Raw genomic sequence first — 13,497 nt, 5'->3', positions numbered from 1 at the left:
TGGTAGAATAAAGATGTCATGCTACAAACAACAAGCAGTGTTTCCACTAGAGTTTGGTTGATTTCTGTTTGTTGAGGTCAGCCATGTTTGAGTCACTTCCTGTCATCTTTGTGGTCCCGTTCCTACAATGAAAAGACATTTAGATTAGCATCATTCTTACCTTCAACATTCATCAACATGCAGTTAAAAGAAACATATTTTACCCTTTTAAGACAAGTTTATATTGGTCTCTGAGGTCCCCAAAACATGCCTGTGAAGTCTGTTTCTGAAATAACACTCCAGTATTGGATGTTTGCATGTCTAAAAATCCTCTGTTTCAGTCCTGCTCAGAACGAGCTGTTTCTGTGTCATTGGCTTTAAGTGATACTGAGCTGTCTGACTCCACCCTGACTCCACCCCTTGGGGATTGTGGACAGACCAGGGGGACAGATTTATGTTAGAAAAGCCTGATAAAGTGATTCTTACATGTCCCCTTTATTACAATTGCAATAATTACTGCCAATTCTCCATGATGTCAAATAGCAAAAATGCTGAGAGCTGGTTGCTTGACAAGCTGCAGCTGCAGTAGTACAAAGAAGATTGTCCAAGCCATCAGAGAAACTGAGTGATTAGAAGTCTAAGTTAAAAACACTAAAAGTGTTAAGAAGGTGTAAAATTTAATTTGTGATCTAGGAAACATTAACTGTTTCCTTGAATACCCAGAAATCAATGGAAATGGCAGAGGATGCACTCTAAGATGCTACTGTAGACATGGCTTCTTGTTCATGTTTGTGTATGTGCATTTGGGTACTTTCACACAGATGGATCTTGGTCTATCTTGGGCTAACAGAATTAGCATCAGGGCACTGTATATTATATGTGGGAAACTACCTATCTACCTATTTATTTGACATTAAGTAAAATTATTTCTTAAGTTCAAGAATCCTGAGTCCAGTCAGGGACTTTCATGTCATAAATTTAACCATTTATTGCATAAAGGATATACAGTGACCCTCCTCAGGAGAGCCACATCCACTAAGCCACATCCATTTCCTGAAAATAGCAGAGTCAGGGGCAGAGTCAGACAGCTCAGTAACATTTAAAGCTACAGACACAGAAACAGCTCGTTCAGAGCAGGGCTGAAACAGAGGAGTTTTTAGACATGCAAAAATCCAACACTGGAGTGTTTTTTTCAGCAACAAACTTCACAGGCATGTTTTGGGGACCTCTGAGACCAATATAAACTTGTCTTAAAACAGTAAGATATGTGACCTTTAAAAAAGCTGTACCTTTAAGAACAAAAAAATCCCCTCCTAAACATTAGAATAAGAGCCCCTCCTTCCATCGAAGGTCATTTCCACTTTTAACCCAACTATGATGTCCATGTTAATTACATGAGGTTTTATTTCATTTGGTTATAGTATAGAATGTATAAATGACTGTTTTTGGAGTATTTTTTCTATCTCAATGGAGACAGCCACATATCCCCTCTGTAAAGAATTTCACCAGACTGGATGTAAATAACCCTCAATAAAAGCCAACACTGGCACCCTTTCTCTGTAAATCACTCGGTTTGTTTACCTGTTGTCCTGCACATCCTTGGCTGAATCAGGAAGCTCTTTTCTGCTGGTCTCAGGCAGCAGGAAGACGAGGGCTCCACTGACCACGGCCAGGCTGCTGAAGACGATGATGGGTATGGCGTGGTGATAAACGGCTAACATGTTGAGCAGAGGAGAGAGCAAACCTGCCGCTCTGAAGGCGATGGAGCCCAAACCTACAGCGGTTTGTCTGATAGACAATCATCTTTAAAATTACAACGGCATGGAGGTAGAGCATCTCACAATCTACAAGTGTATTTTTATTGTGTGTACCGGACAGAAGTGGGAAACAGCTCCTGAATGTAGACCATACACACTGATCCTGCCCAGTTTAAGAAGAACTTTCCAGTGGTGGCAAGGGCTGTTATCACCACAGCACTGTCTGAAATGGACATTAGAGTACATTTAATTATGGTACATTTATAACTATCTGATAAATTTTCCATTATTACTGAATGTGAAGGAAAGAAAACTCACCCTGAGAAAAGGCTAGAATTAAGAGGCACATGAACCCACCAATCAGGAGGGTCGATATCAGCGTTTTCTTCCTCCCGAGGTGCTCCAGGACCCAAATACACAGGAGATGTGCTGGTGTTTCAGAGATCCCAAACAAAAACTGAACCAGGAAGATGTTCAAACCAAACTTACCCACGTTCAGAACAAGGCAAAAGTAGCCCAGATTTAACGAAAACCTTCAAACCGCAAAAATAAAAGCATGAAACAGAGGGAAGTCCAAACAGGAATGAAAATAACATTCAAAATGTGCTGAACTCACCAGGAAAAAGATAGAATAAAAATGTATTTGATCAGGACTGCCGACATAAAAATTTCTTTGAGTCCTCTTTTTTGCAAATCTTGTTCTGTAGTTACCTGAAAGACAAACGCATCATTAAACCGCTGGACAGCACACGAATTAAAACTACTGTTTTACCATTATCAGTTGGTTCCTGCCATTTTACAGAACTATGCCAAGAATTAAGGCTGAATCAACCCTGTTTTTTCTTGATCCAATACCTCGGGACAGCAGAGTGAAAAAGTTTAAGGAGGAGGGAAATTAGGACGTTTGAAGTCTTCCATCAATGCATTCCAATGAAAAATCACCTGGAAAACTTTAGGATGGATTACATTTCAAAGATTTGTTAATCTCCTCTTTTACTGAGGACCAGTTTTGCTAGGGGTGTGGTTTGCTTTTTCTTTCCACTTTTTTCTAGCTAGCAACTCAGAGTGAGATAGTGATTGTACTATGAAAAATTGTTAACAACATTCTGGGGCATTACAGAACAAACATTTCGAGGGCTTACAGCATTCAACTAGAAATAGCTTTTGTCTTTTCACAACCTTGGGGTAACTGATATGAAGAGTGAACGATGTGTGCATAGTTCTTTTAATCATCCGTGATTTCAGCTCTAATGATCTCTACTGTCACAGGTTTCATTTAACCTTATCCTACTATAAAAACGTATTTTACCTCATTGAGCAGATTCTCTGGTATGGTCTTTTTATTGATTGCAGCAGCTTTTCGTATCAGTTTCTTTGCCTCATCAGTTCTTCCTCGACCGAGTAACCACCTCGCAGATTCAGGTATCCACCTGGAAGGTTTAATCATTAAATATACTTTAACGGGCAAAAGTATTCAGCTGCACGACTATTACACCAACAGGGACTGTAATGACAGTACACCATGTTCCAAATTATTATGCAAATTGGATTGCAATTGTGATAAGTAGTTTGCCAGGTGAGCCCAATTAAAGGAAAACTACTTAAGAGGGACGTCCCACATTATTAAGCAGACCACAGGTTTCAAGCAATATGGGGAAGAAAAAGCGTCAAATATTGTAATGCCTTGGTCAAGGTATGAAAACATTCGATGTTTCAGGAAAAATTAAGTGTTGTCATCGTACTGTGAAGAAATTTGTGGTTGATTCAGAGCACAGACAGGTTTGTGCAGATAGAGTCAATGAGGAAGGTTTCTGACAGACAAATTCATCGGATTAACAGAGTAGCTGCTAAAATGTCATTACAAAGCAGCAAACAGGTATTTGAGGCTGCTGGTGCCTCTGGAGTTCCACCAACCCCAAGGTGTAGGATCCTCCAGAGGCTTGCAGTCCTGCATAAACCTACTATTCAGCCCCTAACCAGTGCTCACAAGCAGAAATGGTTGCAGTGGGCCCAGAAATACATGAAGATTCATTTTCTAACAGTCTTGTTTACTGATGAGTGCTGTGCAATCCTGGATGGTCCAGATGGAGGAGTAGTAGATGGTCCAGATGGCCACCATGTCCCAACAAGGCTGCTACGTCAGCAAGGAGGGGGTGGAGTCATGTTCTGGGCCAGAATCATGGGGAGAGAGCTGGCAGGCCCCTTTAGGGTCCCTGGAGGTGTGAAAATGACCTTGGCAAAGTATAAAGAGTTTCTGACCGACCACTTTCTTCCATGGTACAAAAAGAAGAACCGTGCCTTCCATGGCAAAATTATCCTCATGCATGACAATGCACCATCTCATGCTGCAAAGAATACCTCTGTGTCATTGGCTGCTATGGCATAAAAGGAGAGAAACTCATGGTGTGGCCCCCATCCTCCTCTGACCTCAACCCTACTGAGAACCTTTGGAGCATCCTCAAGCTAAAGATCCATGAGGGTGGGAGGCAGTTCACATCAAAACAGCAGCTCTGGGAGGATATTCTGACATCTTGCAAAGAAATTCCAGCAGAAACTCTCCACAAACTCACAAGTTCAATGGATGCAAGAATTGTGAAGGTGATATCAAAGATGGGCTCCTATGTTAACATGGAACTTGGCCTGTTAAGATGTTTTGATTGAAATAGCTTTGATTTTGGTAAATATGACCTCCTAACGCTGCAAATTCAACATGACCATTTTCAGTTCTTGGCAACCTATAAAATGTTTTGACTCTGTCGTGCATAATCATTTGGAACAATGCTTTTGAGGTTTTTTTTTTTAATTTTGAAAAAAAAAATCATCATTGGGAGGTGATGACTTTATATTTTTTTATATAGGTACTTGATTTTATACACCAGTGGGTCTGACTGAAACACTTGACTTAAAAAATTAACAGGTGTGGCCAAATACTTGTGTCAATTTGGAGTTTAAATTCATACCTGGGTGACCAAAAATTTCTTAAACACTGGTGGTGAAGCTGTTTTTTTTTTTTGGTTCGACATTAAAGTTCCAGTCTGAATAAAGCATGATGTGGGAAAGAGAAGAAAATATATGGACAAGGCTTACCATATGTAGAGGACTACAACCGCCTGTGCTCCTGCCATGATATACTGTGCTGTTCTCCATTCACGAATAACATAGACCAGACCAGCCATGGCACACTGTCCTAGACCTGCAAACATCTGACTCAGACAGGACGCGATCGACCTTTTGGTGACACCGATCCACTCTGTAGCTACAAAAATAATAAAGAAAGAACACAGCATTCTCAAGAGCAGGACAGATGTGTGCTATGACTTTTGACCCTAGCTGAGGATGGTTGTACCTAATACGACAGAGTTGATTCTATATCCTCCAAGTGCTGCTCCAACCATGAACAGAGACACGGCATAGACATAGACGTTTGGAGCCACACCGGCAACAGCATTGAATATTAGCAAAAGGACTGCTGGAATCTGGGTGGTTCTCCTTCGGCCATACCTAAAGGAAAGAAAGAGGTTGGCAGTAAAATCATGATAACACTCTCTAAAAAGTTGGGACATTGTGTAACATGTAGCTGTGAAACTTTCTCCAAACCTGGGAAACATGGTTCAGCATTAATGGAGGTTATCATTATGCCATGTGGATGGTAAACGGTAAATGAACTTGAGATTGTATTGCATCTTTTTGCCATCTGACAACTCAAAGCACTTTCTAAACCACAGGTCTCACTTACCCATTCAGATGAATTACCTCCACATTCACACCTTGATCACAAAGGCTGCTCTGTAGGGTGCCCATCCATTTTAGTTAATCCCGTTCTTATGCATCCATGCAAATGTACACACCACTGACAATGTAGTGGAAGTAAGGCAGGGTTCAGTGTCTCGCCCAAGGGCATATATGATGGCCCTGTCTCAACTTTTTGATTCAAAATGCCATCCATCATCTATCTACTCTCTTCCGCTTATCCAAGGCTGAGTTGCAGTGGTAGCAGGTTGAGCAAGTCAAGCCAGACATTCCTCTCCTCAGCGACACATTACAACTCCTTCTGGGGGATCCTGAAGCATTCCCAGACCAGACCAGATACGATATATAATCCCTCCAGTGCATTCTGGGTCTCCCCTGAGGTCTCTTCCTAACTGAGTGGGCCTGGAAGACCTCCAATGGGAGGTACTTAGGAGGCAACATGATGAGATGCCGATACCACTTCACCTGGGATGCGACGGAGCAGTGGCTCTACTTTGAGATCCTTTTGGATGTCTGAACACCTCACCCTATCTCATTTCGGCCGCTGGTATCCAGAATTTCATTCTTTTAGCGATAACCCAGAGTTCATGATCATAGGTAGGGTTGGGAGGTAGATCAACCAGCAAATCAGAAGCTTTGCCGTTCAGCTCAGCTCTCTCTCACAACGCCAGCAGTACTGCTGATGCCGTACCAATCCGCCTGTCAATCTCACGCTCTCTTTTACCCTCACTCATGGACAAGACCCAGAGATACCTGAACTCCTTCATCTGAGGCAGAGACTCACTCCCTACCAGGTGGGAGCAATCCACTGGCAGAGAACCACAGTCTTAGACTTGGATGTGCTGACCCTAATCCCAATTTTCCCCATTTTTCTTTAAATTTACTCAACTTCCCAACCTAAAAGAAAATGGCATTGTAAAACTCTCCCTGAAAGTCACTTACGATTCAGCCGTGGGCCCAAAGACCAGGGAGCCAGTCAGTAAACCCGTCATGAAGATTGTCTGCAGAACTTCAGCTGAGCTCGAGCTGCCACAGACAAGATCAAACTAAAATACAAAACAGATACATTTAGAATAAAGGAAGAAAAGTTATCCAAAAATCACATTCTGTTTTGACGTACATCAGTGACTATGGTGGCCTCATACAGCGTGCTGGAGTACACCCATCCGTCCTGGCACCCTGTGGTCTCATTGAGTCCGTACTCCCTGATGGCACTGATGTTCCAGTCCACAGGTGTGAACATCCGACACTTGCTGAAGTTCCCATCCTCCTCACGGGGCAGAGTCAGATTCAGCTGCTCCTCTCTGGTCAGGTTCGTATCAGCCCTGAGGATCCAGTCTGTGTTACAATGTCGCTCTGGATCTGACTCAACAAATAGAAAACTGCAGAAGAAAATGGGCAGTAAGAAGTTTGGAATGCATAATCCTGATATCAGGAGCTTCTGGAACAAACCAAAGTCACCAATAGTTTTCAGAATCTCTCCAAATTCCACCATTTTCATGAGCTGGAAATGTGAGAAAACTCAGGTTGAGTGTCTTATTGTGAAGTCTAAAAATGAATGTTTAACCAGCACACTGTGGTCAGTAACTGAATGTGTGGCAGGGGACAAAACTGAGCCAAATATAAACCACGTTTGCTAATGGCTCACCTGTAGAAGCAAAAATCCTGAAACTTTACTTCATCTTATGACTCTATTTCCTAAAAAAATGGGACATTGTGTACTGCAAACATGTCAAATGACAATGAGAAATGTTAGTGTTTTTATGAAAATGATGAAATGAAAGATCTTAGGGGGGGTGAGAGGTTTTGTCTGCTCTGAGGTTGCCAATCCATCTAAGGTGAAAACTGCATTATTATTATTATTATTATTAACTGCATTATTATTCTTAGGAAATAAACACAACTGATTGAAAATTTTCAAAAACTTGGGTCGCCTTTTCTCATTAGTTGTGATTCCGTAGTTTAGGCCAGTTTAGAACTGCTACTCTAAACAAGTGCTTCTCTATTTGTCTAACCTCAGAACTAACCACCACCTCCTTCATGATAAATCCCAATCCAATGTACATTTCTGAAGATTTTGAACCACTAAAATTCATTTTGAGCTTTGGAATAAATACAATGCAACACTAGGCAAGATTAGCTATTTTGATTTGATCTTGTCATTTCCAGCTCAGCTCCTACAGTAAGCCTAAAATACACTGTTTATAAGCAAGAGTTAAATTCAGACTGTTAAGGCCAAAAATGCACCACTGGAACCCATTCAAAATGCCATTTTTGATCGCACTTCCATTAAAGCATATTACATGCATTTTATCATAGCTGGGTATCAATCTGGGCTTTTGCCTTGGAATTGATCATTTCTGCTACTATCCACCTGATAGCGTCATATTGACTAGGGCTGCAACTAATGATAATTTTTTATGTCAACTAATCTATCAATAAATTTTCCGATTAGTCGATTCATCACGGTTATTTGGCATACTATTTTGGATCCCCGTTTTACGTAAATAGTTGTAATTTAAATAGTAGCAGTTCACCTGCCTTGCAGGTTACAAACAACAAAAGTGACTGGTATGTCCATAAAAATAAATCCAAAGTCCAAAAGTACAAGTAAAGCTTAATGTCAACAAGTCAAACTTCCAGCCCAAGGGACTGAACAATAGATTATAATTTCTTTAAATTGCAGTGCAGGAACATTAGCATGTCAACATGTTCTGGTGTGAGGCTGGCTCTCTTCTTTGAGTAGTGAACTGCAAATACAGATGAGTTTTTTCCAGCTGGTATTTGATTTTACCAATATCAAAAACAATAATACGATGTGTTGACACTTGAGAATTTCTGTGTCGACTAATTTTTATAGTCAACAAACAATTATGGCGACTAATCATTGCAGCTCTAATATTGACCATATTTGGCATATGGGGAGAAAACATGGTAAACATAAAAACAAATGCAGTACATCAATGTTTCTGCCACTAATTGACATCTCAGGCTATAATCATTCAACACAAAAAAACAAAAAGAATCAATTTATAATTAATTAATTGATTAATTAATTAATTTTTGTTTGTTTGTTTTTTCATAAAAAAACATGGTGGCATCATGACAAATAACTGTCATTCAAAGGGTTTAAATCTGTAAAAAAAAAGAGATATTTGATATCAATAATTAGGTTAGTTGTAGGTGAAAAAATAGCGAGATCAAAGTAGAATAAAATATTAATGTTTTAAATAGTTACCATATGAAAAGCACTATTTGGTCTCCGCAGCTTTGGATGGAATATCTGAAATTGCAAAATGAAAATAAATAAATAATTCATAGAAATCAATGTTAGTGCAAATCACTGACATATCCAAGTCTGTAATAATTCAACACACACAGTTGTTGTATATTGCAAATGATTCATTTGTCTTAAAAAAAAAAAAAAAACACGAGTGGCCTTGCATAGAAAAATGACATGGATTTTGACAGTGATTCAGTAATTCATTGCATCAAGGACACATACACGTGAAGGGTTTGATAGACATAAATAATATAATTAGTTGAGCTTTTAATGACAATAACCCCCATTTAAAAATCATTTTTAGAACGTTTAAATGCATTTCTTTTTCCTTGCAAAATATATATATATATATATATATATATATATATATATATATATTATTTTTGGCAAGTGAAAGAAATTATGTTTTAAAAGTGCTATACAAAAATTTTATAAAACAGCTTCTGTAAGTTCAATGTGCCACCACATGCCACTGTTGTTCCTTAAACTTAAAAAGCTTTGAATCTTTCAAAATAAATGAAATATATAGTCCTAAAGCTATGGGGCTTTAGTCAGTTGTCACTGAACCACACGGGAAATTTCGATTTAAAGAATTTAAACAGACAGGTAAAGGACACAAAAGCTCTGAAACCTATTCTGACTGTTGCATCTCAATTATCAACCATAACAGAAAATTAGCAAGCAGCACATTCACAGTAACAACAAAACCCTGAAGGGAAAATAACACCATCTTACCTGCAGGGCCGCATGCTCCAGAATGACTGAGGAAGCTGGAGCAGCCCTTTTTATATCCTGTTGCTCCTCCCACCGGAAGTTTTTAATCATAGTTTTTGTCAAAAACGGATTTTCTCATAATTTAAACACAGTTTAAACTTTGAAAACCCCGACAATTTCTACAGCATAATTCAATACATTTTGTCTTTCATTCTAAGTGGACAACAAAGTCATACTTGCTGAGAAAATGCACGAAAAAAGCAAAGGAGTATTTTTTTTTTTTTTTTTAACTAGGAAGCTGTCATTTCGCGCCTTCCCGCCTATTTACACTGCGGAAATGCCTTACCTCGGGTTTCTCAGATTCACCTGCAGACGGGACATGATGGGGTAAAAATGCGGCGCACCTCCAGGTAGGAACGTTGAGATAAACTTGTGTAAAAGTACGAAAATAGAGCTTCGCGTTGTGCGACGTCGTTCTTGTACGGAAGACTATTAGGGCCACTGAAAAAAAAAAAAAATTTAGACGAATTTTTTTTTCACTTGTGAGAAAAAAGTCAGAATTCTGAGATTAAAGTCAGAATTCTGACTTTAATCTCAGAATTCTGACTTTTTCTCAGGATTCTCACATTTTTCTCAGAATTCTGACTTTTTTCTCAGAATTCTGACTTTAATCTCAGAATTCTGACTTTTTTCTCACAAGTGAAAAAAAAATTTTTTATCTCAAAAATTTTTTTTTTCAGTGGCCCCAATACTCTTCCGTAGGGGCAACCTTTCACTTCGCCTGTTATTAATATAAATATAAATGTTACAGACCATTCTGTCGATCTTAATGCTAACCATCACCCAGCTCTGTTAAAAATAGAACACAATAAACCCCTGTCTAGCAGAGGTGATAATTTAACCACCGCTGTGATACGATTTTGGAGAAAAGGAAGTCATTACTTTCTTCACTCTTTCAATGAAAATATGAAAAATAACAGTATGATACAATATTTCTCCTTTTATGTTGACGATAAATACAGCCTTTATAAAGTCTTAACGGCTGCCTCCTGTGTGATGCCTATGCGACGAGGAAGGCAGCCTTGCCTGTGAGCCTGTGCTGAGGGAAACAGACCAAGTTCTTACACTTACAGATTTGAGTCCACATTTGCAGATCATGCGTGGTACAAGTGTTGCAAAAGTCACGTGGGTATGACAGCCAGTTGAGAGGCAGATTTCAGTTGTAACTGATGGCTTGTGAGGGTTTTGACAACTTGAAGCAAAAAAAAAGAGTTTTCTGAACCAAAATTAAGCCAGTCCACAATTACAAATTGGTCTACATATTTGCAGACTAGTGGACGCATTTGTGGATCTTTGTACGAATTTGCAAATCTTTGCATGCATTTACAGATCTTTGCACACATTTGCAGATCTGAATACATTCTTCCAGATACAGTCAGGCCCAGAAATATTTGGACAGTGACACAAGCTTCATGATTTGGGCTCTGCATGCCACCACATTGGAGTTGAAATTAAACAACTGAGATGCAATTGAAGTGCAGACTTTCAGGTTTAATTCAAGGGGTTAAACAAAAATATCCTATGAAACATTTAGGAATTGCAGCCATTCTTATACAAAGTCCCCCCATTTCAGGGGCTCAAAAGTAATTGGACAAATTAACATTACCATAAATAAAATGTTCATTTTTAATATTTTGATGAGAATCCTTTGCAGGCAATGACTTCCTGAAGTCTGGAACCCATGGATATCACAAAACACTGTTTTTTTTTTCTTTTTTATGCTTTGCCGGGCCTTTACTGCAGCTGTCTTCAGTTGTTGCTTGTTTGTGGGTCTTTCTGTCTTAAGTTTTGTCTTAAGCAAGTCAAATGCATGCTCAATCGGGTTGAGATCTGGTGATTGACGCGGCCACTGCAGAATATTCCACTTCTTTGCCTTAAGAAACTCTTGGGTTGCTTTTACAGTATGTTTTGGGTCATTGTCCATCTGTACTGTTAAGTTCTGTTCAGTTAACTTTGCTGCATTTGGCTGGATCTGAGCAGAAAGTATATCCCTATACACTTCAGAATTCATCTGGCTGCTTCTGTCATATCATCAATAACCACTTTTGACCCAGTGCCAGTGGAAGCCATGCATGCCCATGCCATCACACTGCCTACACCATGCTTTACAGAAGATGTGGTGTGCTTTGGATCATGAGCTGTTCCAAGCCTTCTCCATACTTTCTTCTTCCCATCATTCTGGTACAGGTTGATCTTAGATTCATCTGCCCAAAGAATGCTGTACCAGAACTGTGCTGGCTTCTTTTGTTGTTTTTTTCTTTCTTTTTTTTTTTGGCAAATTCTAATCTGGCCTTTCTATTTTTGAGGCTGATTGATGGTTTGTACCTTATGGTGAACCCTCTGTATTTTCTCTCATGAAGTCTTCCCTTTATGGTAGACTTAGATACTGATACACCTACTTCCTGGAGAGTGTTCTTCACTTGGGTGGATGTTGTGAAGGGGTTTTTCTTCACTATGGAAAGGATCCTGCCATCGTCTACCATTGTTGTCTTCCATTGACGTCCAGGCTTTTTTGAGTTCCCAAGCTCACCAGTGTGCTCTTTTTTTCTCAGAATGTACCAAACTGTTGATTTGGCTAATCCTAATATTTCCGGTCTCTCTCATATGGATTTCTTCTTTTTTCAGCCTAAGCATAGTCTGTGTCACTTCCATTGAGAGCTCCTTTGACTGGATATTGTGGGTTCATAGCAACAGCTTCCAAATGCAAATGCCACACCTGGAATCAACTCCACACCTGTACCTGCTCAATTAATTATATCTTAACGAGGGAATAGCCCATGCAGCCCATGAAATAGCTTTTGAGTCAACTGTCCAATTACTTTTGGTCCCTTTAAAAAGAGGTGGCTACATATTAAAGAGCTGTAATTCCTAAACCCTTCCTCCAATTTGGATGTGAACACCCTCAAATCACAGCTAAGGGTCTGCACTTTAAGCCCATATTGATTATATAACTGTCTTGAATATGTTTTGGTAAACAGCTAAAGTAACAAAACTTGTGCCTGTATCCAAATATATATGGACCTAACTGTATGTGCACACATTTGTGGATTTGTGCATGTATTTTCAAATCTACCTACACATTTGCAGATTTGTGCACACATCTTTGTACATATAGCTCCATAAAGTGCCCCCTTGTGGGTGGCTGTATGGGTGATACTGATCTCACAGTTAAAGGATAAAAATGCATTTGTTTTGGCAGAACATAAAGACATTTAGAACATAAATGTGTTGATTAGACTACAATATTTAATTTAACCTATTGAATATCTGGGCCCCACAGCATCTGTCAAGAAAAAAGCTGACACCTGTACAAATGTATTTGTTGGACACCTGAAGATCTGGACCCGGATACTGGTGATCTAGTTCTAGTGAGGAAATGTGGCTGCAATAAAACATTGTCCACACGTTTTATTCCATCATGTGACTTTATTCAGCTACCAAAAATCATCTGCATGTGTTGACATTTTCCAATAATCTATGTCTTTTGTATGTTATCACAAATATTCCACCTCAAATAATGCATTTGTAGATGAACACATTTCATAATTAATCATATTTTAAAAATATATGCAATGATCTGTAAAAAAAGGTTTAAAAAAGAAAAATGTACTAGCCAATTTAATGATTAAATTAATACTAATCATTCAGACGCCCCGTAAAGAGGCAGAATGACGGTTTTCTTAGAGTAAACAATGAAAAGGGAAAGAAATTTAGAAAATCCTAAGTGAGTTTCAGCTCAAAGCCTTCCATGATCAAGCATTTTATCACCAAATCACACACGTACACGCACACGCATGGAGAGAGAAGTGTAACCTGTGCCACCTTTTTTAAAAATCAGCTTTTACCCATGAGCCTCAGACAGGTTTCAGAGAGAAATTAATGCCTATCAAAGCACAGAGTTTGAAAACAAGCCCTGTGTGATGAAAATAAAAGAAAGCGCATTAGCAGATCGAT

The 13,497-nt window shown here is 39.2% G+C and overlaps 1 protein-coding gene across 1 annotated transcript; it reads right to left on the bottom strand.

The window, feature by feature from the left end:
* Positions 1–46: 46 nt before the first annotated feature.
* On the bottom strand, positions 47–6,981 carry LOC121520244 (solute carrier family 22 member 13-like). Its single transcript, XM_041803619.1, has 10 exons — positions 6,607–6,981; positions 6,429–6,532; positions 5,083–5,237; positions 4,824–4,992; positions 3,046–3,166; positions 2,353–2,447; positions 2,051–2,269; positions 1,851–1,955; positions 1,561–1,767; positions 47–122 (listed from the first exon to the last, which is right to left on the bottom strand). Exons 1-10 carry the CDS (start codon positions 6,979–6,981, stop codon positions 47–49), a joined length of 1,626 nt encoding a protein of 541 aa, XP_041659553.1.
* Positions 6,982–13,497: the final 6,516 nt, after the last annotated feature.

Source organism: Cheilinus undulatus, linkage group 13, assembly GCF_018320785.1.
Source record: "Cheilinus undulatus linkage group 13, ASM1832078v1, whole genome shotgun sequence".
Taxonomy (NCBI): domain Eukaryota; kingdom Metazoa; phylum Chordata; class Actinopteri; order Labriformes; family Labridae; genus Cheilinus; species Cheilinus undulatus.
The sequence above is the reverse complement of the archived record's forward strand: the minus strand, read 5'-3'. Positions and strand labels throughout refer to the sequence as shown.

Excerpts from the sequence above, each read along its gene's own strand:
- LOC121520244 (XM_041803619.1), bottom strand. The coding sequence starts at position 6,981 with ATGGTGGAATTTGGAGAGATTCTGAAAACTATTGGTGACTTTGGTTTG. Across the intron at positions 3,167-4,823 it reads GTTGTAGTCCTCTACATATG|GTGGATACCTGAATCTGCGA; the intron begins GTAAGCCTTGTC and ends TAAACCTTCCAG. Across the intron at positions 123-1,560 it reads AAGGATGTGCAGGACAACAG|GAACGGGACCACAAAGATGA; the intron begins GTAAACAAACCG and ends TTTTCATTGTAG.